This window comes from Phascolarctos cinereus, unplaced genomic scaffold (assembly GCF_003287225.1).
Source record: "Phascolarctos cinereus isolate Bilbo 61053 unplaced genomic scaffold, phaCin_HiC Scaffold_5;HRSCAF=322, whole genome shotgun sequence".
Taxonomy (NCBI): Eukaryota; Metazoa; Chordata; class Mammalia; order Diprotodontia; family Phascolarctidae; genus Phascolarctos; species Phascolarctos cinereus.
Genome location: NW_027555958.1, coordinates 126,750,749 through 126,777,842, shown reverse-complemented (window position 1 = coordinate 126,777,842; position 27,094 = coordinate 126,750,749). Strand labels below are relative to the sequence as shown.

At 37.4% G+C, this 27,094-nt stretch overlaps 2 protein-coding genes across 9 annotated transcripts in view; one reads left to right on the top strand and one right to left on the bottom strand.

Annotated features, from left to right (window-relative positions):
- Positions 1–19,101, top strand: part of L3MBTL3 (L3MBTL histone methyl-lysine binding protein 3) — a 162,829-nt gene extending 143,728 nt beyond the window's left edge. For all 7 annotated transcript variants that reach the window (XM_020987039.2, XM_020987037.2, XM_020987038.2 and 4 more), the window contains 3 exons: positions 8,420–8,589; positions 8,837–8,899; positions 17,182–19,101. In XM_020987039.2, the coding sequence (XP_020842698.1) occupies positions 8,420–8,589; positions 8,837–8,899; positions 17,182–17,325 (377 nt within the window). In that variant the 3' untranslated portion in view covers positions 17,326–19,101. The remainder of the gene's footprint in view (positions 1–8,419; positions 8,590–8,836; positions 8,900–17,181) is intronic.
- A 1,043-nt stretch (positions 19,102–20,144) lies between these two features.
- Positions 20,145–27,094, bottom strand: part of SAMD3 (sterile alpha motif domain containing 3) — a 59,073-nt gene continuing 52,123 nt past the window's right edge. For both annotated transcript variants that reach the window (XM_020987040.2, XM_020987042.2), the window contains exons 8-10: positions 24,856–25,027; positions 24,521–24,603; positions 20,145–23,454 (exon numbers count right to left, since the gene is read on the bottom strand). In XM_020987040.2, the coding sequence (XP_020842699.1) occupies positions 23,170–23,454; positions 24,521–24,603; positions 24,856–25,027 (540 nt within the window). In that variant the 3' untranslated portion in view covers positions 20,145–23,169. The remainder of the gene's footprint in view (positions 23,455–24,520; positions 24,604–24,855; positions 25,028–27,094) is intronic.

Here is a 27,094-nt window from a genome sequence, read left to right as displayed (position 1 = left end):
TATTACCTGTAAGCTAGTGGTTACTGAAAATAAAGATTTATTTTTTTCCCTATCCAAATTCGTGGACTCTTTGAAATCTGTGGTAGATGGATCCCTAGGCAACTTAGATCTAATTAATATTGAACTGAAAGGACTGGCAACAGATTGAATATATGGAGAGAATGCAAGTGAGTAGTTGAGTATGACACTGCGAGTATGACCTTGGGTGATGTTGTGTCCATAGAAGGATAGAAGGTGATGGTGACCCTGAAGGAAATAGAGACATTCAGAAGAAGGGAGAGTTTGAGAGGAAAGATGAGTTGTATTTTGAACATATAGAATGTCTATGGGACATCCAGTTTAAGATGGTGATATGAGAGTGAAGTCAGGAGAAATGTTAGGGATTGATAAATAGATCTAAAAGTCATCAGCATAGATGTAATCATTGAACCCATGGGAACCAATGAGATTACCAAGTGATAAAGTATAAAGGAAGGAAAGAAGAGGGCCTGGGAGAACTTTGGAAGTCACCCTTAGTTAGTGGACATTATCGAGAGGAAGATCCATCAGAAAAAAATGAGAAAGAGTTTGACAGGGGAGCCAGGATAGCGGAGAAAAAGGTAGTCGCTCTCACCCTCCCCTGTCAACCTCTGAAAACCCAGAAAATATCACCCCAGAAAAAAAACAAAACCCTGGATCAGCTGAACTAGAAGAAAGACAGGGAACAGCAGTGCAGCAGCCCAGCAAACAAGTCTTCCAGTGCCTCAGCAAAAATAAGGGAAACAGCACTACAAAGGACCCCAGGCAGATAAGCACCCTGAAAGGAGCTGAAGAAAGCGACCTAGAGTCTTCCTAAAGTCCCAGCCTTGCTGATTCCAAACCAACACCAAGTAAGCTGTCAGAACCTGACAGCCTCCAACTGTCAACCAGGAGGAGATCCTGAAGCCCAGGTGGTAGAGCAGGCAAACACCAACACCTGGACCTCTGAGTGCCTCAGTGAGGGTGGGGGAACTGGTGGAAACCAGCTCAGAAAACCACCAGGTGCCTCAGCACTCTACCTCAAAGGAATCTCCCAGTGCATTAGCAGAAACGAGGGAGGCAGCATTGCAAGGGGCCCCAGGCAGATAAACACCCTGCAGCACCCATCTAAAAGGAGCTGAAGAAAGCTAAAGGAAAGGAAAAGCAGGCAACCTAGAATTGCCTGAAAGTTCCAGCCTTGCTGATTCCAGCCCAACAAAGGTAAGCTGCCAAAACCCTACAGCCTCCAATTGCCAACATAAGAGGCCCCAGCACACAAAGCCAGTGACCAAGACCTAGGCTCCCAACACAAGAAGCTTGGGTCAGTGCCCTCTGTTCCCAGCAGGAGAGCTCAATCTCTTTAAAGGCCAGGGAATAAAGAAACCATGAGTAAAAAGAAACATACCATAGATTCATATTATGAGAAGAGTGAAGATCAAGACAGAAATTCTGAAGAGGACAACATTGTCAACAAACCCACATCTGCAACATCAAAAGGGAATATGAACTGGTCTGAAGCCCAAAAAGCCTTCTTAGAAGAGCTCAAGAAGGATTTTAAAAGTCTAATGAGAGAGGTAGAAGAGTCCTTAAAAAATACAATTGGCCAATTGGAAAAAAAGTACACTGAAGAAAACAAGTCCCTAAAAAACACAATTGGCAAACTGGAAAAAAAGTACACTGAAGAAAACAAATCCCTTAAAAATACAATTGGCCAATTGAAGAAGGAAGTACAAAAACTAACAGAAGAAAACAATCTGTTAAAAACTAGAATTGGACAAATGGAAACTAATGACTCTATGAGAGAGCAAGAATCAGTCAAACAGAAACAAAAAAATGAAAAAATAGATGAAAACAAAAATACCTCATTGGTAAAACAACTGACCTGGAAAATTGATCCAGGAGAGACAATTTAAAAATCATTGGACTACCTGAAAATCATGATGAAAAAAAGAGCCTGGACAGTATCTTTCAGGAAATCATAAAGGAAAACTGCCCAGAAGTCCTAGAACCAGAAGGTAAAATAACCATAGAAAGAATACACTGCTCACCACCTGAAAGAGATCCCAAATTGACAACGCCAAGGAATATAATAGCAAAATTCCAAAATTACCAGATGAAAGAGAAGGTGCTGCAAGCAGCCAGAAAGAAACAATTTAAATATCATGGAACCACAGTCAGGATTACACAGGACCTTGCAGCTTCTGCATTAAAAGACGCAGGGCATGGAATATGATATTCCAAAAGACAAAGGAGCTTGGATTGCAGCCAAGGATCAACTACCCTGCAAAAATGAGCATGATTTTTCAAGGGAGAGATGGATATTCAATGAAATAGGGGACTTCCAAACCTTCCTCATAAAAAGACCAGAGCTCAAAAAAAATTTGATCTTCAAGTACAAGATTCAAGAAAGATAAAAAGGTAAATGGGACAGAAAGATACAATATGTTGTTAATAAGGGCAGACTGTCTACATCCCTATAAGGGAAGATGACACTTGCAACTCTTGAGAACTGTATTGCTGTAACACCATGTTAAAGGGGTATACATAAAGGGGTGGATATTAGTTGACTTTGATGTAATGATAAAAAAAAATCTAATCAAGTGGGTTAAATGGATCCAAGTAAGTAGATTAGTCTGATGTTAGGAAATGTACTGAGAAAGGAGGAGGCAGACAAGGGTAAATTACATTACAGGAAAAGACAGAAAATCCTATTACAGCAGAGGAAAGAAGGAGGGGGGTGAACATTGTTTGAACCTTAATCTCATTAGATTTGGCTCAAAAAGGGAATAACATAGTTAGGTATAGAAATCTAACTTGCCCTATAGGCAGTAGGAGGGAAAAGGGGAAAGAAAAGGGAGGGGGGATAGAAGGAAGGGAAGAAGCAGTAAGGGCAAAGGGGAAGAAAAGGGAAAAAGATAATAGAAGGGAGTAGAGACTGAAGGGGGTGGTGGTCAAAAGCAAAACACTAGTGGGGGGGGAAAGTAGAAAGAAGAAAGAAAAGCATAAGCGGGGGTAAAAAAGGATGGAGAAAAAGACACAGATAGTAATCATAACTGTGAAAGTTGAATCGCTATTTTTTTTCTCTTCTGTTGAGTTTTGTTTCCTCTTTCTGATGGTTCCTCCTATTGATTTTAATTTTTACTTTTCACTAATGTGAAAATATGTTCAATAGGAATGTAAATGTATAGCCTATATCAGATTGTGTGCCACCTTGGGGAGGAAGGGGGAGAAAAATTTTAAACTCAAAAGCATATGTAAGTGATTATTGATAAATCAAAATAAATTAATGAAAATTTTTAATAAAAGATGACAATTTAAAAAAAATGGAAAATAGGGAATAACATAATGAAATATCATATACATTGTCAAAAAAAAAAGAGTTTGACAGATAGGAATCAGTCAATCAGTAAACATTTATTAAGTTCCTACTATGTGCCAGGTACTGTGCTAAGCACTGAGGATACATAAAACAGTTCCTGTCTTAAAGGAGCTTATAATCTAATGAGGAAGACAACATGAAAACACATCTATACAGAATAAGCTATATACAGGATAAATAGGAAGTAATGAACTACATACGGAGTAAATAGGACAACCAGAAGAAATGCCCAGAGCCAAGATGTGGAGTGTTTTATTCATCAAACAGTCAGGAGACTAATATTACTGAATTGAAGAGTACATTTTGGGGAGTGTGGTGTGAGAAGACTGGAAAGGTTGGAGATGCTAGGTTATGAAGGGCTTTGAAAATCAAATGGAGCATTTTGTATGTATTGCAAGAGGCAATAGGGAACCACTGGGGTTTATTGAATAGGGAGTGCCATATTTGCATCTCTACTTTAGGAAAATCACCTTAGTGGCTGAATCAAGGATGGATTGGAGTGGAGGAGAGACTGAAGGCAAGCCATTCCACCAGCAGGCTATTGTAGTAATCCGGGTGTGAGGTGATGAGGGCTTGCACTAGACTTTGGCAACAGAGTGGGTATGGATTAGGAGTGATAGTGAGGAAGGAGTCCAGCATGATTGCTAGATTGTGAGGAACTTGGGACTCCCTAGTGAACTGAGGGACTGGAGGATGATGTTGCCTTCCATGGCAAAAGGGAAGGGAGGAGGAAGAGAACAAAGAGAGTGCTATTTTTGTCAATTGCTTTTCATTGTATCTCCCAGTGCTGAGCACAGTGACTGGCACATAGTAAGCGCTTAATAAATGCTAGTTGACTGACTCACAATGAAAACCTGGATGAGAAAATAACCAGGAGAAGTGATGGGGATGGTGTCAAAGGCTATAGAGAGAGGTCATGAAGGATAAGGATTGAAGAAAGGCCACTAGACTCAGTAATTAAGATGCCTTTGGTAACTTTCAGGAGAGCAGTTTCAATTGAATGATGAAATTAAAAGCCAGACTGAAGAAGTTTTAGAAGAGAGTAAGAAGAAAGGAAGTGGAATGCTGATTGTAGGTGGCTTTCTACAAGTCACAAAAGGGAGAAGAGACATGGGATGACAGCTAGCAGGGATAATTAGGTCACACGAGAGTTTTTAAGGACAGGCAAGACATGAACATTTTGCAAGCAGCAGGGAAGCAGCCAGTATTTAGGGATAGATTGAAGATCTACTGACTTAGCAATGAGCCATGCTTGTGATATTCCAAGTCGGAGTCTAGCTGGCCAGTAGTAAACTATCTTTTACTAAAACTTTGTATTTATATAATATCCATCTCTCAGGGATGTAGTACAGATTGTAAGCATTGCATCATATGTCCTTTAAGAATTTCTCCTTTTTTAGATCCTAGTCGAATTTATATGCCAGACCTTGTCTTCTTCTCTTGTGATAGTTTTTAGGAACCTAGGGTCACTTCCATACTGTGATATAGCATCAGAGTTCCATTTGGGAGGTCTTTGTACAGAGTTGGAGCTTTAAATATTTATTAGTTGAAATGAATAAAGTTAAAGAAACAGATAGAATTTGCAATTTCAAATGTATATAAGTAGAGAGGCAGCATGGTGAAGTGCATAGAGAGTTGGGCTCAAAAGCCAGGAAGACTTGGGTTCAAGTCCTGCCTCTGATAGCCACTGGTAGTGGCCATATTAACCCTAGGCAAGTCACTTAATTTCAAAATACACCAACCTACGTTGTTAGATGGAGTTTCCTCACTGAGAGTTTTCTGTACCAGTGAAATTATTGATTCAGTCCCAGTTCCCAATGCTTAGTAAAACTGATATTGGACAAGTCATTTTACTTCTCAGGGCCTCAGTTTCCTTACCTGTAAAATGAAGGAGGCGGATTAAATGACTGCTAAGGTTGCTCACAATTCAAGATCTATGAACTGTGGAGTTGAGGACTCAGCTCAAAGAGGGGATTTTTTGGAGTTGGTCATAGAACAGTTGTCAAACTAATCTGTGGACTTACCTAACCACTATCTCACTGTCCTTCTCTAAGTTTGTTCTACCTAAATTTACCTCATTTGATCCTATATCATTATCCTTTCTGCTTTCTATTCTGTTTTATAGTAAAATAGAGCAATTTGGAACCCAGAAGCAGAGCTGCCAAAAATAGGGTTCTTTATCCTTATCCTGTGTACACAAGGTGGCATTTGGGATGCTCAGGGGTCTACAGGAAGTCAGCAATGCACTATTTTAGAATATATACCTAAGAGATAGGCTAGATTTGACACCTAGGTTCAATCTCCTGTGTATTGTATTTGACTCATGGGGCTCCCATACCATTTCCTTGTTTGATGCATAGAAACATTGGGGGAAGAAGGAGGAGATTTTTGAGGACATTAGAAATCACATACAAAATACTCCAATAACACCATATTAACAAATAAATATATTTGAAATGGGGCCAAAAGATTGATTGTTTTACCCTAATCTGAATAGATAAATTTATACGTAAAAATAAGAAAGGACATTCATTTTTCTTTCCAGTTTTCCTTTTTTTTTTCCTTTCCTAACAGGAAATAGAATTTTTTTTTTGCTTTAAAATACATTATGAGGGTTCTCTTGGTATTTTATGTTAATCAGTTTGAGTAAGTTCCATGAATAAAATGTTTGTCAAATTGTGTTTACAAAAAAGTAGGATAAATTTATACTATAGAGCAACTGCAGTTTTTCCCCATGGGCTTAGATAGAATATTTTAATCGACATTTGCCTACAAAATTGTTCTTCTGTATTTTTACATCAAATAAGAAAAAAAAATGAGGGGAAAAACAAATTAGGGGCTGGGTTAAGACTCTAATGGGTTATTTTTTTTAAAATTTTTAAAACTATAGTCATAGCTGCCTGACTAAATAATCACCTCAGGGTAGCACTCATTTTTAATGAGCTTTAAAAATAACTTCTCCTGGGCTGTATGGAAAATGTGTTTTCCTGACACACTTCTAGAACATACAAAGGGCTTTTAGATCCTACCACCCAACCTCGTCCCCCACAGATACAATTTGACACATTTTTAAGCACTAATGACAGCTCTGCAGAGTTATCCACTTGGAATTCATGCCTTTGCTCTCCTATATCCCTTGCTATACTGAAAAAGTGTGTAAAGAAGTATGAAGCCAAGTGGGAGTAAGAATAACAATTTATTTTTATATGTATTTTTTTTCACTTATATAGCACTTTACTTACATTGTCCTGTTTGAGGCATGAAAACAATTTGAACCTATTTCCTTTGCTGAAATTTAACCCCCAGACTCTCAGAAAAGTTCATTAAATTATACTATGCAAATAGGCAGTTTGGGAGGGGAGGAGCATATAAGCCTGGTGTGCCCAGAGCTGCAAGCATGCATAAATGACAATGTTATTCTACAGATAAATACACAGATTTTTCTTTATGCTTGTCATTACATTAATACTTTAATCCAAAATCCATTTGAATTTATCCTGTAGTCTCTGCCACATATTAAAACCAAAACATGGAGTAATTTTTTTCCCTGTATAATCCAAGATGAAGTTTCCCACAATCAGATGCCAGTTTTTTTTTGTCTGTTCCATGGAAATTTACTTAACACTTGGCTTTTGTTTCTAGGGTGCATTTTTATGGGAAAGGTGTTGAATCTGACTTATCAATCAGATTAATTCTGCTCTATCATTATCAGTCAAAAAAAGTAGCCTGTTGTCTTGTGTCATCCATGAATTATCAAGAGGGCCAAATATTCTTAAAATGAAAAGAGGCATGAAAATGGCGAGGGCGGGGGGGATGGTCAGAAGATATCATTTGGTTTATGTAAATTAAAGATGAGCATTTTGTTGTATATAAGTTCTCCTTTCCGTAGCGTGAATGAAAGATATACTCAATTAGACAGATGTAGGGCATACTCTGAAAACTTTGAGCTAGTCCTGTCTTTGTTTGTGGCTCTGGTTCCAAGGACTACTGTAGGAGGAATACAGGCAAAGTGTGACCAATACAACGCTTAACAGGAAAAGGTAAAAATGGAGTTGAGCTGCAATGATGGAGCAAACAGTACAAGTGTGGACAGAAAATATTTCAGAAAAGAGGAAATGTCAAAAGTTTATTGTGTTGCAGGCAGAACAGAATGCCCATTTTTAGAGGAGTTGAGCACTGTCATATTCTGGTGAGTTCCTAGGATATTTGTCTGTAGATGCCTGGTGCTACTTGTGAACCCATTTTAAAAAAAAAGCTGCATTTCAAATAAATGCTCATCTCTTAGCAAAACTTGAGAGGAATATTGGGAATATTTTCCAAATTGTTCTTTGTCTATCTGTGTTTGATCTCTGAATCATTTAGAGGAGATAGAAAATATGCTGACATTGACATTTGGCTTTTTTTCATCCTTTGAAGTGCATTTTCTTCCCACTGTTCATTTTACTTTAAATCAAAGATCTTAGGAGTTCTAGAACTGAAAAAGATCTCAGAGTTCATTTAGTACAGCTGACATATTGTACAGATGAGGAAACTGAGAACCATAAATGTTAGATCATTTGCTCAAGGTAACACAACTGAAAGAGCTGGGACTAGAAAGAACCTCCAAGCTAGTGTTCTTTATATTACAGTAAGTGAGAGCTTTCTTCTGGGAGCTTTATTTTTGAAAATAAAGGGCTATACATTCAGTTTTTTCACATGTACTTTTCTAGCAACAAGGTAGGAAATAAGAGCAACACAACAATGCTTGCTTCAAATAAAATTCTTATTAAATTCTGGATGAGAAATAATCGCAAAATAATATTTGGGGATATTTGATTTCAGTTATATTGAAGTAAAGTGACTGTATTATACATAAGATACTCCAAGTGTTTCAGAAACAAATTGGAATCGAATTCTAGTGAAATCATTAAATTCCAATCTGGTCCTGGAGAAGAGAGAAAGAGAGAGTGTGTCAGTGAGTCTGTCTGTCTGTCTTGTTTATGTCTTGCTGGGTCTGTCTTGATTTCAGTTGAGTAATTTATCTTGTGTTTGTCTACCGGCCAGGTATAGGTGCAGAGCCAAGTTCACAGCAGGCTCAGCGCCGGTCAGCTGTCTTTCTCTCCTTTAAGTCACCAATTCCTTGTCTGCCCCTGCGTTGGGAACAACAAAGCAAACTTCTTCCAACTGTGGCTGGTATTCCTGCCAGTAAAGTTTCCAAATGGAGCACAGATGAGGTACACTTTTATTTCTTTAGAGATTGTGAGGGGAGGGAAAGAAAGGGGAGAAAAGAGGAGAAATGAATGGGTGCTCTGTGTTTTTTCTCTAAGAAGAACATAGTTTGCCCATCACTTTTCCTCAGTGGGGAGTAATGAGACCTGGGAATAGGTAACAAGAACCATCATATTAAACATTTTGAGTCAGTAACATTTAAATTCTTAGTTGTGAACTTGAAATTTTGATGCGATTTTTTTTTGGGGGCAGGTGTCAGAATTTATACAGAGCTTACCTGGGTGTGAAGAACATGGCAAGGTGTTTAAGGATGAGGTAAGTATTCTACTCAATTCTAACAGGTGGTTTAATGGATTTAGAATCCTGAAATGCTATGGTAAGTGGTTGGGGACAGAGGAGGATGGTAATCTAGGTAATAGGATTGTAAATTGCTAAGTTAATTTTAATTCCCTAAATGAGTAGGAGTTAATGAACTTACATAAATTTCTTAGAGTAAATTAGGATTGTTAAATCCTATTATATTAGCTTAGTGGTGTAGTAATAAGTATATGATAAAAACCTTAATGGCTTTGTATAGTATATGGCAAAATATAAGAGTTAATTTAAGTTTGAGGGGTTGTTGTATTGTTTGTGTATGTGTTTAAAAATGTATATATCTACGTATATATGTGGTTTAAAATTTATATATACATAAAACATATATGGGTGCATATATTGTGTGTGTGTGTGTGTGTGTGTGTGTGTGGAGGGAGGGAGGGGGAGAGAGAGAGAGAGAGGGAGAGAGAGGCAGAGATGCAGAGAGAGAGAGAGAGGGGTTTTTTTTTTACATCTTTTTTTTTCTGAATATATTCCCTTCCTGGCTCCCAGGCCTTCCCTACACAGTAACTGTCACTTCCAAAAAAGTAAAAGAAGGGGAAAGAGGAAACCTTTGAGCAGAACTACCCATAATTGTATATTTAGATAGATCGGGACACTATAGTTCTTCATTCTTTTCCTTCTCCCAGATCATCTTAATCATACCTAACTCTAGTCAGTTCATAATTGTAATTCTATTTGCTTCCGTCCACATTAGAAAACTTCTAAGGTTATTGTGATACTAGGGTAATCTATTTGATACCTTTCACTGTAACTAAAACCTGTTTTCATAAATTTTCTTAGAACTCCCTTTTCTGTTCATAGTATTTTAAAATTATGACTAAAATCAAATTCACTGTCATCATAACATTTATTCAGAATTCATTGTCTTCTGAGAAGTAGTCTTATGTTTCTTAGTAACATTTGATACCACAGTGCTTTTTGAAAGATGTTTTATATACGTTATTCTCACTCCCAGAAGGGCCACACAGCATAGAGGATGAAGGAAATGGCTTTGGAGTTAGGAAGGCTTGGGTTCAAGTGCGACTTCTGATACATACTTGCTGGAACAAGTCATTCAACCTCTCAGTGCCCTACAGCTCTTTAATCTATAAGTTTCTGAGCAGGTTCCCATCTATTTACTGAAGGAGTTCCCCCATTGGAATTTCCCTCTGCCAGTAAAATCACAGATCTTGTCCAAAAAAACCTTATATAGCCACATATTGAATTCATCCCTGTTAAGAGTGATTTCATAATGGTCAGCAAGTATATTGAAGATTATAATGATAAACAGAGTTGTTCCCCATCTCCATTAGGGGAAATATTATTAGATTGAGGCATGAGGGATTTTTGCTAAACAGTGGAGTAGATGGGCAGAGGAAGATAAAGCCTAAGTTTCACTTCAGACCTTTTAGAGCAAGTTACTAGATTGTCATCCTTTTGGAATTGAATAGTAGATTACCCATGAGAAACAGATCAGGTCTTAAATAAGGGCTAGGAAATTGACAAGATAATCCTTGGAGGGCTTTCCAAGCCCTTGGTTTCTTCAGTCATGGGCAGGAATACACATATAAGCCAACCCAGTGTAATGGGGTTTGATAATGAGGATAGTTCTGCTAAGAATTCTTGGCAGTGTATTTATTTTATGTACTAAATATACATGTGTGTGTGTGTGTGTGTGTGTGTGTGTGAATTGAAACAATTCCTTACTGACTTACATTTTAATTTCAGAAATGTGTTTATCTTCATATTCCGCTGCTTATTTCATGGCAAATGGCTCCTACCACTTTGAGCTTATGTTCCACATTCCAGACTTGGTCACATAAATAAATGATCTCTAAGACAAATCATTAAGTGCACTGAGGTAGCCCCTCTTTAAAAGAATTTTTGGCTGAATTGTTTTGTAAAAGGAAGAAACATCTAACTATATGAATGGTCACTCTCAAATTAGTTTATAACTTGTGTAAATTTTACCTGTTATTCTGTGACATATAACAAAAATATATCTATTTTCTAATCTCTGCTCTCTTTTAAACTCTGTTCTCATTTGGCAGTCTGTTCACTTATTTCTCATTGGTTTCTTAGGATGTTCTTTTTAAGTCTCTATTCTCAGCAGACCACCTTCTACTTTCCTGAAGATTTAGGTTAGCCATTGTATATTCTCTCCGCCTATCCAGTCCCAGTAGAGGAAGTGGCTCCCTGCTTTGTCAAAGCAAATTCTTCTACCTGTACACTTGACTCCCTCCTCCCTTTCTTCCCTTGCATCTTGTAGTCTCTAACTCTTTATTGGTTCCTTCCCTTAGGGAGCTGGGTGGTATATTGGATAAAGTGCTAGACTTGTGTTAGGTTGAAATGAGTTGGAATCCTCCTTCTGATGTTTACTAGTTGTGTGACCCTGGACAAGACATTTAAAAACTTCTCTGTGTCTCAGTTTCTTTATTTGTAAAATAAGGTGAACTCAGTGGTCTCTAAGGTTCCCTTTTATGGCTAATTCTGTGATTCTAGGCTCTTGATGACAACAAACTTACTAAGGCTGTTCCAGGCCTTTAAATAAAGCATACAGATGCACAAACACATACAAAACATTTTTATTTACTCAACTATCCCTTTAGCTTGTCATCATATCTTTCTACTTCCATTCATGCCAAAGCTCTAGGAATAGTAGTCTTCACTTACTGTTTCTCCTTCACTATCCATTCATTCCTCAAACCCTCACAATTTGGTTCATGTTCCCCTAAAACTCTCCCAAAGTCACTAATGTTTTCCTGATTGCTAAATTCAATGATCTCTTCTCCATCTTCATTCTCCTTGGTTTTTCTTCAGCATTTGATGCTGTAGACCAAAAGTATCAAACATGTAGCAGATGGGGCCTACAACATTCCAGAGTGGAACTTGGACCAGATTAAAATGTAATTGGGAAATAGTTACCAAAATAAATAAACATGCAATAAACATAGAAAATGCTAATTTGTGGTTTTATAACCCAGTATGTGGCCCGCAAGGATCCTTAAGTACAGTAAAGTGACCCCCATTTCTGTTTGATACCACTGCTGTAAATCATCCCTTCCTTGTTTACTCTCATCTTCCTTGGCTTTTGTAATATTGTATATTATAATATTGTAATATTGATTTTCTCCTAATTCTCCTTCTGTCTCTATAAACATTTGTGATTATCTCCTTAAATTATTTCTTTCTTCTTTCTCCTCAAAGGACAAAACACTGTCCTTGTTCTTCTCTCCGTGTTTTTTCTTTCTTGTCAATTTCATCTATTCCCATGGATTCATTTATCACCTCTATGTAGATCACTCCCAAATCTGTATTTCCTTCTTTGACCTCTTCTCCGAGTTCATTTCTTGTTTTTAATGCCTACTGGACATCACCACTGGAGTGCCCCAGTGACACCTCAACTTTAGCATGCCTTAAATAGAACTTAACACCTGCCCTCATCCTAACAGTATTCGTTCTGTTGATGTCACTGCCATTATTTATATCACTCTGGTTCAAAACCTTGGACTCATTTTTAACTCGTTCCTCACCAAACCCCACAGCCAAGCAATGACAAGTCCTTTTGGTTCTTCCCCAAAAATACCTTGTTTGTGTGCCTCCCTTTCCAATACCATTTAAATGACCTAGACTCCATGTTTCCAGTTTCTTTCCTTTCCGGTCTGTCTTTCATAATGATGCCCAATATTCTTCTCAGTGCATAGCTCTGATCATACCATTTCCCTACTCAAAAGCCTTCACTAGTTTCTCTTTTCCATTTAATAAAATACAAATTCCTTAGTCTGACATTAAAGGTCCTCCACAAACAAGCTACTGTACTACGCTTCCAGACATTTTATACTACTCTCTATTATGCATCATAAACTTCTGTAAGACTCAACTTTTATCTCTTTCTAGGGCTCATCTTGACCTTTCATGTCTTTCTGTATTTGCTCATACCATTTCCTATGCCTAAAAGTGGCTACTCACATTTCTCTGCTTTTTAAAATTATTATTTTCCTCCTCTTAGGTCCAAGTCAGTTTTTACCTCCCCCATTAAGCTTTCTCTAATCCTCTTTTTTCCACCTTTCCCTTTAGCTCTTCAACTGCCCCCCTACACACTTCTAGAAGCGATCATTCTCTCCTTGTATCTCATTCTACTATGATTCCTAGAATTCTGTTTTGTCTCTCCTGTTGATCAAGTATAATCTAGTTTATATTATGGTTACTTGTATGCGTGTTTTATCTGTTTAGTATCTTGGGAGCTCTTCAGGTTGTGACTTATTTTTCTATCTCAGCACCTAGCAGCGTATGAATATTTCAATTTAATTCAAAAACATTTATAATGTTTACTATGAACAGTATAAGAATAATGTGTTCAATTCAAAGTCCTAAATTTAGAAGGAAAGTATTAGCAAAACCTAGAAAATGCTTTGTAAGTTGGCCTTATAAAGAAAACTTAATAGTTTTCAGGTGTAAATAGCTACTGTATGAATTTTGTTTCTAAAAGATATGGAACTGGAGTGTTATCAGTGGAGGCTAGGAAAGCACCTCCTGAAGATGAAAAAAAGGAAAAAAGTCATCTATCCCTCTGAAATTGTTTGTGTACAGCCACTTCCAGTGCAGTGAAGGGTTATTAGCTGGCACTCTGGTCTCTTCCAGCCTTATTATTCAGTAAAGTATCACTCAGTAGGACCTGAGTGGTTTTAAAAGAACTCATGGCTCTATCCAAAGGGCAACCCACCTCTTATTAGAAGACTTAGGACTTGTGGTAGCAATGTTATTATTGACTTTAAGAGAAGGAGATTACAGAACAGTCTCTGAATTTATGAATCCAGAGATGTCACCAGGAATCCCTCAAACCTATAAAAATATCCCTTCAGAGTTGCAAATGTAGAACCTTTACTAGAGAGAAAATGGTCATACCATAAAAGGGAAAAGGCAATTTTCAGGGTTGTTTTTTTTTAATCCAGTTCTCAAAAGACTCTTACCTCCTTTTTCTTCTAGGTCTGCAGTTTTGCAAAGAGAATTTCAAGACAAAGAAACACTAGTCAAATTTAATGTTTTTAGTAGGTTGTGGTGATATAAACCATGATACATTAAAATAAAAAAAATAAACCTTATGGCAATTATTATTTTAAATCTTTCATGGAATCTTATCAATGCAAGGGATATAGTTTTATATAGTTAGATAGAAGACACAGAGAGAGAGAGAGAGAGAGAGAGAGAGAGAGAGAGAGATAGTTAGTTAGTTTAGATTTTTATTTTATAGATAAGTAACCAAGTCCCAGAGAAATGACATACACAGAATAGCTCAGCTGGCTAGTGACAGAAATGAGAGTAGAACCCTGCTTTGGCGCTCTCAGACTTAAAATTTTTATTTTTTTATGTCTGAATTCAATATGCATAGCAGTACATGATCATCAGATTTTATTTTTGTTCTTCTAGTGTATGCATCTAAGTAGCAGCCTACTGAAAATATTTGCCATCGTGCCTTTCCCACTTTTAACTTCCACCCTCTCAATGCATTTCCTTCCCTGGAAGGCGGCTTTTTATAATTTTCCGTTTAAGTGTCTCTGGGACTTTTGTCTCCGTAGGTAAACATTATCTTGTTGGCAGTACTGCAAGGGGGTAGGGATTACAGTGACTCAAATTAGTCGTTGCTGATCATTTCTTAGGCTCATTCCTGTATATACGTTGACAGTTTCTTTAATGCTGTTATGGAATTCTTTCTTTAATGCTGTTATGGAATTCTATCAGAGCATTTAAGCTGAGAACTCTGGGCCTGGTTCAGTTAATGTGTTAATAAACTTAGATTTCTGACTGATATTTCATGAGATAATTTGATCAAGCACTCAAAACTGAAACTAGAGCAAATATCTTCCTTAGTTAAGATCAGTTCATTTCCTAAGCCTGTGTAACTCTAAAAGACCATCAGCCCTTTTAGGGTGTGATGGCAGCATGCTTTCTTATTAGCAAAGAGGTCTTAAGAGTTCCCTTTTTCAGACACAGCCCATGCACAGATTTGTTGCTTGGAGCTTTGTTAAGATAAGCATAGATAAAGTGTTGCATGCCAGCAAGATTAAGTTACAGATCTAGAGCTTGAAGGAACCTCAAAGGCCATCTTGTACAGCCCCCTCTTTTTACAGATGAAGAAACTGAGCCCCAGGGAGGTTAAGTGATTTGCCCAATGCACCGTGGGTAGAAGTAAAATCTGAACCTAAGTCATACTGTTGTTCCAGAGGCAGTGCAACCATCCCTGTTTTTGAAAAAGACTAAATAAAAGTAGCCTGGAATTCACTTCTTTCTAAAGGGTATGGAACGTTTCACTGCTTTTCAATTAGAGTATGCACAAAATAATATTACTTCATTTTTCAATAACGTTATTGACACATTATAACTAAACCTCACTTTAATGTTTAAACTCCCAAGCCATATCATCATCAAGGGATGTTAATTAGGTGATCTAACACTGCAACTTTCTCCTTGTAATGTTGTTTTTCCTGACATGTGTTTTAAGAATCAGTGACATGAGATGGGATATACCTGTGTTGTTATTATATCATGAATCAGTGAAGAAATATATTTTGTTTTCAGAAATCTGAAATTGGCTGTTTCATAGGGATTAGAGGTAGGAGGGACCTTAGAAATCATCCAGCCCTATCATTTTACAGTTGAGGAAACTAAGGCCTACTTAACAATTTAACAAATATTATTGAATTAACAATTTAATAATTAGGTATTTAATAAGTATCTAATTATATTATTAAGTACTTTCTGTGTGCCAGACATGGTACTAAGCACTTTATAAAATATTATCTCACAAAAGTCCCAGAAAGTTGGTACTATTACTATCATCCCCATTTTACAGTTGAGGAAATTGAGGCAAACACAGGTTAAGTGACTTGTCTGAGGTCAAATATGAGGCTGGATTTGAACTTAGGTTTTCCTGACTCCATCCACTGTACCACTTAGTTTACCTGTAGGTGGTAAGCAAAAGAAGCAAAATTGAAACCAAAGTCTTCTAACTCCAGATCACCAAGTATTTTTTAGACCTGCTTTTACCTCCAAACTTCTTATTTTGTAGCATAGTACACCTTGTAATCTTCCAACCAAATGCCTGTGTAAAAATTTTTGCAAATAAGTTTATATTTTAAACCTGTGTCGCCCTTGGCTGCAGTGTCTTTCTGCTTGGCAAGGAAAGCACTTTTTTTTTTCTCACTGAAGTGGGTCCTGGCCTCTATGACCTTCCTTGTTGTGGCAATTCCTTTATATAATTTTAACTTCTGTAGGAAATCACAGTAGTCTGTAGCAATGTCTTTTTTGATTTCTTTGTTTTTCTTTCTTTCATGGGTTGCCATGGCAAAAAAATTCATCCCTAAGTGGTAATGACCTTCTGCATATGTAGCTGTGTTGTTCTTCAGACAACAGACTCAATCTCTCACTAGGATTATGCTCAAAGCATCTAGACCTCTTGATTTTACTTTGAGTGCTTCTTATTCTCTTGTCAAAATAGGACCCTGTGCATTTGGTTTTGGACCTAAAATGTCCATTTATCAGAAATAAGTTGTTAGTCTAAACAAGGGTTCTTTAGCTTTTTTCTCTTTGTGGATTGCTTTGAAAATCACTTGACAAAACCAATTAATCTCCTCAGAATACTATTGTTAAATGAATAAAATACATAGGATTGCAAAGGAAATTCGTTTATTAAAATGCAGCTACCAAACTCACCCATCCCCCTTAAAAACAAACAGGGTTCTCTAAGTTGAGAACCCTGGCTCTAGAGGAAGACTGATGGAAGTTTGAAAGCAAGGAATCTTTAGATTCTGGAGAACAATCTAAGGAGTATGATAGCTATCTTTAGGTATTTGAAGGGCTGTCACAGGAAGGAGAGTGAGACTTGTTCAGTTTGGTTCTAGAGGTAACAGCCAAAGGCAATGATTGGAGGTTGCAAAGAGACAAATTTTGGTGCCATATAAGAAAAAACTTTATTTTTTTAAAGCATCTAGAGCTTCCCTAAAATATAATAGACTGTCACAGGAGATAGTAGATTCCCCTTCATAAAAGTCTTTAAGAAAAAGCTGACTAATTATCTGGTATACTGTAGTGGGAATCTTTTTTGGGTGTAGGTTAGACTGGATGGTCACTGAGTTGTCCCTTTGTGTCTAAAATATTCTCATTCTGTGTCTTCCTTAACATTTCCCACCTGGCAGTATTAGATTAATTCATGTTGATGGTATTTTTTTCTTACTTTCTTTTAGCAAATTGATGGAGAAGCATTTCTGCTTATGACTCAAACAGACATTGTTAAAATTATGAGCATTAAGCTGGGACCAGCTCTAAAAATCTTCAACTCCATCCTGATGTTCAAAGCTGCAGAGAAGAACTCACATAATGAACTTTGAGGACAGTGAAAGCCACATTTCATCCTTTTTCTGCTTTAAAGCTCATGTCTTATTCAAAGCACAAGGACTGTTGTAGCTGTTAAGTAAGAATTCTTCAAAGTCAAAAATCAGTGCTGCCGGATTATTTATATTCATTGAGAGACAATATACATGAATTATTATAGAAGTGCTTGGGTTTTTATTAAGGTACTGTAACAGATATCATCTTTTAGTTCTATTCATTGAGCTAAATTTACCTTTGTAAACCTTTTTGAGGCTTCAGAAAAAAACACCATTGTTGATTATTTATGGTATAGTAAGATTGGGAGGGACGGGGAATTATGAACTTTCTGCATTTTGTAAACATCGTTGAATTATCTTTCACGTACACTGTTTCTTTTTCAATATTTGCAGAAACCTCTTTTTATACAATCAAAATAAAATGAACTTTAAACCCAGTTAGCCAAAATCTGGCTATGAGTTTAGCCAGTTGGGACTGTTATAACTATTGTTAATTTTGTGCCATATTTTGAATTGCAACATTTATGCTGAGTATAACTTTGCAAGTCATTAAATTGCCTACTTGCTTGTAATAATTCATTGGGGCTGAACAGTTGTAAAAATTAATTTTTTAAGTAAATCAGTGTTTTTACTTTTGCACGACTTATGAAATGTTAAGCAAATTGCTTTTTCACCAGCGTCTTTACTGTATTTACCAAAAGACCAGTATATAAAAGACTGAAATTGAAAAAAAAATAAAACTTTACCTAATGTATTTGAATGGCATCAATCTAATACTCCACTCTAGTACCCCAGGGGTTTGTAGGAGTCAACTGTTATCAAAGAGTAAATGAAGTTGTAGTATTGGGACAGTTTTTAAAAGGATCTGTAATATTTTCATGAGACTTAAGCTCTTCTCTGAGTCATTGATATAACCGTGGTGCTTAAAGGAGATGAAGGTCCTAGTGCTTAGGAGAAATATGCTATCCTTTGAAAAAGACCTATATCTCCCTTCTTTCAACAGTCCTCCGCCCCAGGAGGATTCCTTCAGGGTCAGCTGAGGAGAGAGAGAGAGAGAGAGTACTAAGAGATTTTGCTAGAAAGGGAAGGTATGGGAGAAATACTCATGGAGTCATTGGATGTGTTCAGGAATCAAGAAGATGAATTTCCAAAGCGGTTATTTGGGTACACGTATAAAATGCCCTTCTTTTTGGAAGGACTGGTTTTTTTTCTACAAAACTCTTTGCCAGGTGTTAAGACATTGCACTCAATATATAATGGTACAGAACAGATGCACTTTAAGTGAGAATACTCAACTACCTATAAACTGAGAGCTGGTGTAATGTTTTATTTTATGAGGATGCACTTCGCAGGAAGAGGATGAACAGCTTCATCAGCTTTTCACTGCAGTTTCTAATTCCTTGGAATGAAAAATTGTTCAAAGTACATTTTTGTTTGAGATATCAAGTAGCTTTGTAGCATGCTGTCTTAACTCTGGGGAACTTCTACCTCTCTCTTTAGTTGGTCTCATATCTTCTAGTATAAAATTTTCTTTGATATCTCCAGCGCTGCTAATATAGTACTTCCTTTGAAGACTTCTGAGGGGGTCTCTTAGCAGCCCTTTTCATCTGCTATAGTACAAGGTAAAACAGGGTCAGTGAAATAGCCTGCAGTACCCCATTCATTTCCTTGCATGAATTTGCATCAATGACTTTTTTTTAAAACATTTTGTTCAGAATTTGTACATTCAAATTACACTTGTTATATCTTCTGACATGAAATAAAATCTGAATTGGAGACGCCTTTTCACATTTGTATGCTTTTTAAGAGAGGTTGTCACAGCAGAAGAGCAGGAACATGCTGTGGAGATGGAAGACTGATGGCTGGGTCACAAATCTAAAACCACTCCCAGTTGTCTGTCACACTGCCTATACTTAAGTGATGTGCTCTTCTACTCTAATCATAGGCAGTGAAATTGATCCACCTGGCGGGCTTTCTCTGTGGCTTAAAGACATTTCAGAAACGGCTTCTTATTCCAAAGTTTCATTTATTCTAATCGGTGTTTTGTGACTCATCTGACTCATCAAGGTAGCACATGCACTTTAAGTCCATACATCTCCTTAGCAGTGCTGCAGGATTTGGGATGTCTGAAGAAAGGGGAATACGGGGAGAGGAAACAGAGAGACTTCACTTCCTTCAGGATCTACTTTGACACATTTTTTCAGAGAGGAAACGTTAACAGGAAGCACCAAGCACCAGAGAGAAACCAGATGAGTCAAGTTCAGCCACAAAAGCTGGCTGGCATTTCCATTCCTTTGCTGTGGCCTTCAGTTGTTATATACTCAGCATCCCTCTGTTTCCACCTTCATCTCTTTGGATAGGGACATTAGGCCCCAGCTCATAAGAATGAAGGGCTACCTAGAGCCCTGGCCTCAAACATGAAGAATCCCCTGCTCTGGAAGTCTACATACTGGTTAACAAGGTAAACTGGGGGAAGAGGATTGAGATACATGGATGTCTTTGACAGGAAAGGTAAAACAAGGTCAGTGGAAAGAGTTTGCAGCATCCAATTCATTTCACTGCACAGATGTCAGTGAGGTTTTTTTTGTTTTTTACATGTTCAGATTTGTATACTCAAATAACTGCTTTTATAGATCTGCGGACACATAAAATCTGGAATAGTAGGGTCCTGATGAGAGTGAAACAAGAGAAAGTGAAGATATTGTCATGGAGGGACAATAAAAAAGTGTATTAGGAGCAAAGGGTAGCCTGTCATGATAATATATTGCAGACAGTGTATATATTCTGTCTTGGAATAACCAAATAAGATTTAACTTGGGGATGGTGTGCAGGGTGGGGGTCCATGAATAGATTACAAAGGGTCAGTGATCTTGGATGAAAAAAAAAAGATTGCATCTTCATTTCAACATGACAGTTTTCTTTATGATCCTCTGCATTTTATTTTATGCATTTGCAAACATCATTCTGAGAAGGGACCTGTAGGATTCACCAGCCTGTTAAAAGGGGCTTTGACACAAGAAAAGTTATTAAGAACCCTTGAATTAAGGGGTGATTTGTAGTAGATGTATCTTCTCAACAAGAATCAGTGACTGATACTTTCATCTGAAATATCTCATGATTAAGTTATTAGGCAAAGACCTTTTTTAGAAAGAATTGATGATTCTCTTAATTGCTTAAAGCAGTTTTATACTTATATTGCAAGGACCTGTGATTTTTGTTACCATGGGCTCTCCCAACATTGATGTATGCTACAGCCTTCCTTTGACTTGGTAGATGATTTTTGAGAGTTGGTATGGCTGAATAATTCATTACTCCTACTGAGAGTTGACCAGTGATCACTCATCAACCTAGTGATAGGTATCTCCAGACTCAGAATGGTCCATCACTGACTGGGCTTGTGCTCTGCTGGCTTAACCTTTGAGAACTCAGGGTCCCTTGAGTTTAAAAGCAATCATAATGATACAAGATTTGTCACTACAATCCAGTGAAAGAAGTCCTGAATATCTGTTATTTCCTCCAAATTTCATACATTTTATTTCATCTTTTCAGCCTAAGAATTTTTTTAAATTAGTAAATAAAATCTAATTCAAGGGTTTGTAAATCTAATCTAAAGGGACTGTTAACTTGTTTTCAATATTTGATAATTATTTCAATGCAATTGGTTTCTCTTGTATCCTTTGTATTTTATTTTATGCATTTAAGAACATTAAGAAAGGACCCATGGGTTTCACCAGACTACCAAAGGGGATCTGTGATCCAGGAAACGATGTTTATGACACATTCAAATGTGTAAATCACATTTCAAAACAGTTTTGCATCTTCTTGTTAGTTACAAGGTAGTAACTAACAATACCATTTTTGTAATAAAGAGGAAATGTCAGAAATTGTTTTCCTTGGTGAAATATCATTTTTTTAAAACAGTGAAAATACATTAGTCCTGGTATATAACCTCCCACTCATCACCCATCTCCAACAAATATAATCTCAGAATTCCTTATAAGCAGTAACAAAATGGAGGAGAAAGGAAGGAAACCATTATTCCAAACAAATGCATTAGACTATGGACAACATCAGGCTGTGGGTATAGGAACAGCAGATGAAGTCAGGGCAGGAGAGGAGGGATAGGCATAGGAAAAAATCAAACTGGTAGCCGATGTGGAAGTGGGATTGGGAGAGAAGAAAGTCTATAAGGTAGGGACACATAGTTAAGGTATATCAAGACAAGAGAGTAGGTTGAAACCAGTTAGGCAGAGCAGAATTAAGGACATACATAAATATCAAAAGTCCAGTAGAACGACAGGATGCTGGGTCAGGAAACGGGCAGATAAACAGGAGCTCTCAATTTCACAAGAACTAAAAAGTACCACAAGGCAGAGGAGTTACGCTTCCAGGAAACAATTCAGAATCCAAGTATACCACGTGAACAACAGACATGCCAACAAGGAGACCTCAATGCAACTCAGTTCAACAAACATTTATTAAGCGCCTAATGCGTGCAAGGTATAGAGATACTAAGACGAAACAACATAGTGCTTGCACTCAGAGAGCTAACAATATAGTAATGGGGATATGACACGTATAATGTAGACATATAGCTTATACAAGACAATGTGGTAATCTTGCTAACAGCGACAGCTCAGGCAAGGATCTCTTATGTGTTTCCTGTTAAGACAGGCATCAAATTCCATGGTAAGGAGAGTGAAATAAGTTTGCATGGCCGCAGAGTGAAAGAATAGAGAGGGCAGCAAACCTTGACACAAAAGATATTTAAGGTAGAAATGTCTTCAGGGACTCAACTGGTCAGAGAAGAGAGCTGGCCTTGGAACCAGGAGGACTAAGTCCCATCTCTTACACATAGTGTCTTTGTGAATCTGAACATTAAGCATCTCAGGGCTTTAGGCAACTCTAAGATTATAAGTTACAAAGGAAGTGCTGGCTGGCTTTGGTAGAGAGCCTGGGAGCTCCCATTGATGAAGTCACTGATCCACTCCCTGCTACTGTCGATGGCCACGTGGTGAGGGATATAATATTTAGGTAGTCTTCATGTTCTATCAGCATCTTCATGATATGAGAACTTAGAGAAAGGCCAATGCCTGAACCCTCTGCATTGAACCTGAAGGAAGGCATGGATAAGCGAGGGTGATACAGCATGACCAGTCATGTAGGTGAGAGGTGGAGGGTGGCAATCTGCATCTTTGGATAGAATACCCACCTCAGTGAGTCACATTTACATCGGAGTTTTCTTTTATAATTCAAACTTTTAACAACAAGCTTGGTTAAAATTCAGCCTGAATATAATAATATTTCTTTGAGATCAGGGAAATGAGGCCCAGACAAGTGCTGTCCAAGGTCACACAGATAATAAGCAGAAAAACCAGGATTCAAACTCAGGTCCTCTGCCTCTAAATCCAGCTCCCTTTCCACTGTGTCATGCTGAGGTAGGCTTGTCATGTAGCAAGAGGGAGTGATAAGATGGGACAGTCTAAGTGATGTGCTAATATACACTGCAAGGAAAACCTAAAGGGAAATCTCCAGCACATTGGATCAGTTCCCTGTGGAATGATACAGACAAGAACTGCACAGAATGAGAAGGCATTAGGTGGTTTGCAGTCTGTAGATGAGATCCCAGAGTCATTAAAGTATGGAATGTCATTAAAAAATTACCTTAATCTTTTAAATTGTAAGAAAAAATGAATGAGGCGTAAAACTCAGATACCATGAACACTTCTCTAATATAAATATACATAGTCAACAATACTCTAGTATCTGCCCCCTGCACAACAAATCGATCTACTTTGAAAAGAAAGTTTCACAGGCATTCCTAAGACAGTACTTTGGGTGTTATTAAATGAGTGGCTGTTGAAGTTCTTCATTATTTCCCATTTCTCTAATAGAAGGAAAATGTGGACTGCTCATATCAAAGATCAGCGTGTCTAAAAAGTTCAGTGTGTGATACAACCTTCTTGGGTACTGCACACCAAACACATGAAATGCAGCTATGAGAACAGCCAGGGCCATGGTGCAGTCATCCACTTGGGTCAGTTTTTCTTTTTCAAGGTACAGAGTAAATTCACAAGCATTGATGTTGAAAGGGTTTTTAACTTTTAAGACTGGTGTTGACACTTGCACCTAGAATAAAAAAAGTAAGTGAGTATCACTGTGTGAAGGTAGTAAGCCATATTGCAATCTGAACTGGATTATTATAGGAAACAAGTTTAGCATTATTAAATTTGGCAAAATAAATTCCCTAGAATGAGAGGTGGTTTTAATTACTTGTTTCACTTTCAAGCAATGATTCTCAAGCTTTTTTTAGTTTTTTAGTTTTCAGAACCCTTAAATTAATTTTTAAACTCTTAAAAAACCTTGAGGATCCCAGAGGGCTTAGTTTATATGGGTTATATCTATCTATTATATGTGTCTTAGAAATTAAAACTAGTAAAATTTTAAAATATTAATTCATTAAAAATTAACACTTATGTAACGTGTAATAACATACATAGTAGGTTCACTATATGTTAACACAAATATCTTTATGAAAAATAACTATTTTCTAAAAGCAAAAAAAATAGTGAAAAGAGGGGCATTGTTTTACATGTTTTTTTCCAAATGTCTTTAATGTCAGGCTTAGAAGACAGCTGGATTCTCTTATTTGCTTCTGCATTAAATCTGCTGCAATATGTTGTTTTGGTTGAAGCATATGAAGAAAATCCAGCCTCACACAGACCTTTAGTTGGAAAAAGGAGGAGTATTGTAATAGACAAATAATGTCTTTAAGGATCATGCATATGGAAGGAGAGGCAGTATTCTGTAGTGGATAAGGCATTGCATTTTGAGTTAGACTGGGTTCAAATCCCACCCCTTACACTAGCTGCAAAACCAGAGACAAGTCACTTAATCTCTCTATTCATCTATAAAATAAGAGTTGAATTCCGTGGCCTCTTAAGGTTTCTTCCAATTCTAAATTGAAGAGCCTTTGAATCTGTTGAAACAATGACCTAAGCAAGGCTTCAGCTGAGAACCAAATCTAAGATCCTCTCATTCTCAATGTCCAATTTCCATCTAAGAAACTGATTTTGCAAAATGGAGTGAAATAAAGTTTTGTCTTTAAAATAACAATAGAGTCAGTCAGTAAACTTTACTCTGAAAATATGCCATTATTTTAGCATAACTGATGTTTGTTGACATATTTGCATACCTCTTCATTCACAACAGCAAATAGGGTGGGATCATCACCAAAAACATCTGGTAGAAGTAAACATGTGGCTGTCATCTTCATATCTGTCAAAAGCAAACATATTTGTAATCCAAATGAAAACAAAATAGACATTCTGCATTCAAATTTCTAGGGTTTTATTTTCTTGAAGTCTTTTTTTTGGGGGGGAGGGCAAAGAGGCAACAATTCTTTAAAGTTTCATCTACTCAGTTCTTTCATGAAATGCATCATAATCCACTTAACCTGATTGGTTAAATTGTGCCTGATTGGTACTGCACGCTGTGTCACTAATACTCTCCCAGGCTGTTTTTACTAACATTTTAGGATGTCTTCATCTGTAAACTGCTTCATTCTCTCATGCAACATAGCTGTGATTGGATTTTCCACCACTGAAAAAGAGGTCAGTATGTTTTCTGAATAGGTCTCCAAAATCTGTCGTGTTTTCTTATAAATGTCAGTTCTGGTGAGCAGCTGGAATTCTCTGAATAGCTGACAAAAGGGAAAGACAAGGTAATATTAATAACAAGGAAAGCCGGTCTAATATACAAAACTGAGAAGCTGATTTTTGGAATCTTATTAATTTTCAGCTACTGATTTGAAATCTCAGCAGTTTCCACTAAAGTCTTCCTCCATAACTTCATAATATGCAGAGTTCTCAAAAGCTTTTTCTGCAAGGCACAAACCCTGGTAGATCTTACCAAGCAGGGGACCTGGTGATAAACTGTATGTTGTCTAAGAGCCAGGCTAGTTAAATTAACCCCTTTTTAAATCCAAGATCCACTGGCATGAGAGGGGCAATGGACCAAGGAATATGCTAGCTCTTTCAAGACCCTAAGTCAGAATATAACATGGAATTGTTTTAATGGATAAATTTCTGAAAGGATTGTCTCTACTCAAACATGATATCATCCTGTTTGGATGGACACCTACTAACCTTCCCATGTTCATTTGGCAACATGTTCATATTGAATCCTACCTTCAATTGTAGCCAAATTTGTGGCAGACTTTCCAGTTATTCTCCCAACCCATATGTCAGAAACCCATTGAGGTTAGAAGCTATAGCAGCCTAGGAAATATTGAGTCCACTTCTGTCACCTGGAGACTGAGCTCAACTCAAATAGGGAAAGTGGATGAGTATTAAGATTTCCTGGAGAGGAATATGAACAGAGTTCTTCACTTATTTAATCCAAGAGGTGAGTTCTTGAACAATGTTGTTTGTGATCCTTAGCCTCCTAGTTAGAAGCCTGGGGTTTCCTGGTTAATTCAATCCTGGAATCTAACATTTTAGCCAAAGAAGAGGGATTTTGTGGGATGTGCAAACCTCACACTGTAAATAACCCTGAGTTCAAGAGTTCTGGGAACTAGCTTCCTCTCAAGGTAATGGAAATGTCAGCAGAACACCTCTGGTCAAGAGAAAAAGATTGAACATAGGATTCTCAGTGCTCAGAGGAGCATGACAAGGGCTTAAGAGCACGATATGAGGTGCAAGGGATTTGGACTCTGCAACCCATTAATATAGTGAGTTATCTGGATAGTGTGGGTTCAATAGGAACAGGGCTTGCCTGTCTAGGAGTCTGCTCCCGAGTGTATTTACCTTCAAGGGAAGTTCCAACTCTCAGGGCAGTACCATAATGTTGGATGTATATTTATAGATCTCTATGGGGTTTAAAAGAGATTCATTGAAATGTTGAGGTGTTGACCAGTTAGCAGCTTCAAGTTCAGGCCCCTTTCAAGGGCAATCTGAGTTTGGTGGACTTTAGGACCTTGCGGAGGAAAAAAATGTCAGTCCTATTTGATTGGAAGGAAAATTGAAATGATTTTTTTTATGGACTACTGTTAGTAAACAAGTTTTTATTAAGCATTAACTTTGTGCCAGGGGATGGGCACCCAAGAAAAATAAAAAAACAATGGCTCCATTATATTTTCTGCATTTTTTATTTTCTGCATTGTCTCTGCAAATGTTTATGTAAGTCCTTCGCATCTCCTGCGCTTTTTGGTGGGAAGAAAAAAAGGCTGCCTTGTACCTTATATTTGTGTTTGATACTTGAAAACTTGTACAGGATGTGGGTTTCCTTTAACTCATGTATGTCAAAAATTAGATGTAAAGTATATTCAGAGGCTTTCCCAGAGTAAATCTGGATAGGGGCATAACAAGCCAAAAGAAAGGGATTTTTTTAGTTTACTTCCCGCAATCTGACCCATTCTTTGCAAGGCCAGAACTTAGTAAACCCACATATAGGCCTGCTTGCCACCATAGCCAGTAGTCCTGCAAATGTAATTTCTCCTACCCATCTCTAGACGGATAAATCCTCACCCTCAAGATCAAACAGCTAGGTTCCTCCCTAGTGACAAATAAGTGGCTGAAGTCAGGTCAAGTTCAAATGTGGCTTCAGACACTAGCTGTGTGGCTTAGGGCAAGTCACTTCTGTCTGCCTTAGTTTCTTCAACTATAAAATGGGGACAACAATGGCACCTATCTCTCAGGGTTGGTATGAGGCTCAAATGAGATAAAATTTATAAAACACTTAGCATAGTGCCGGGCACATAGTAGGTGCT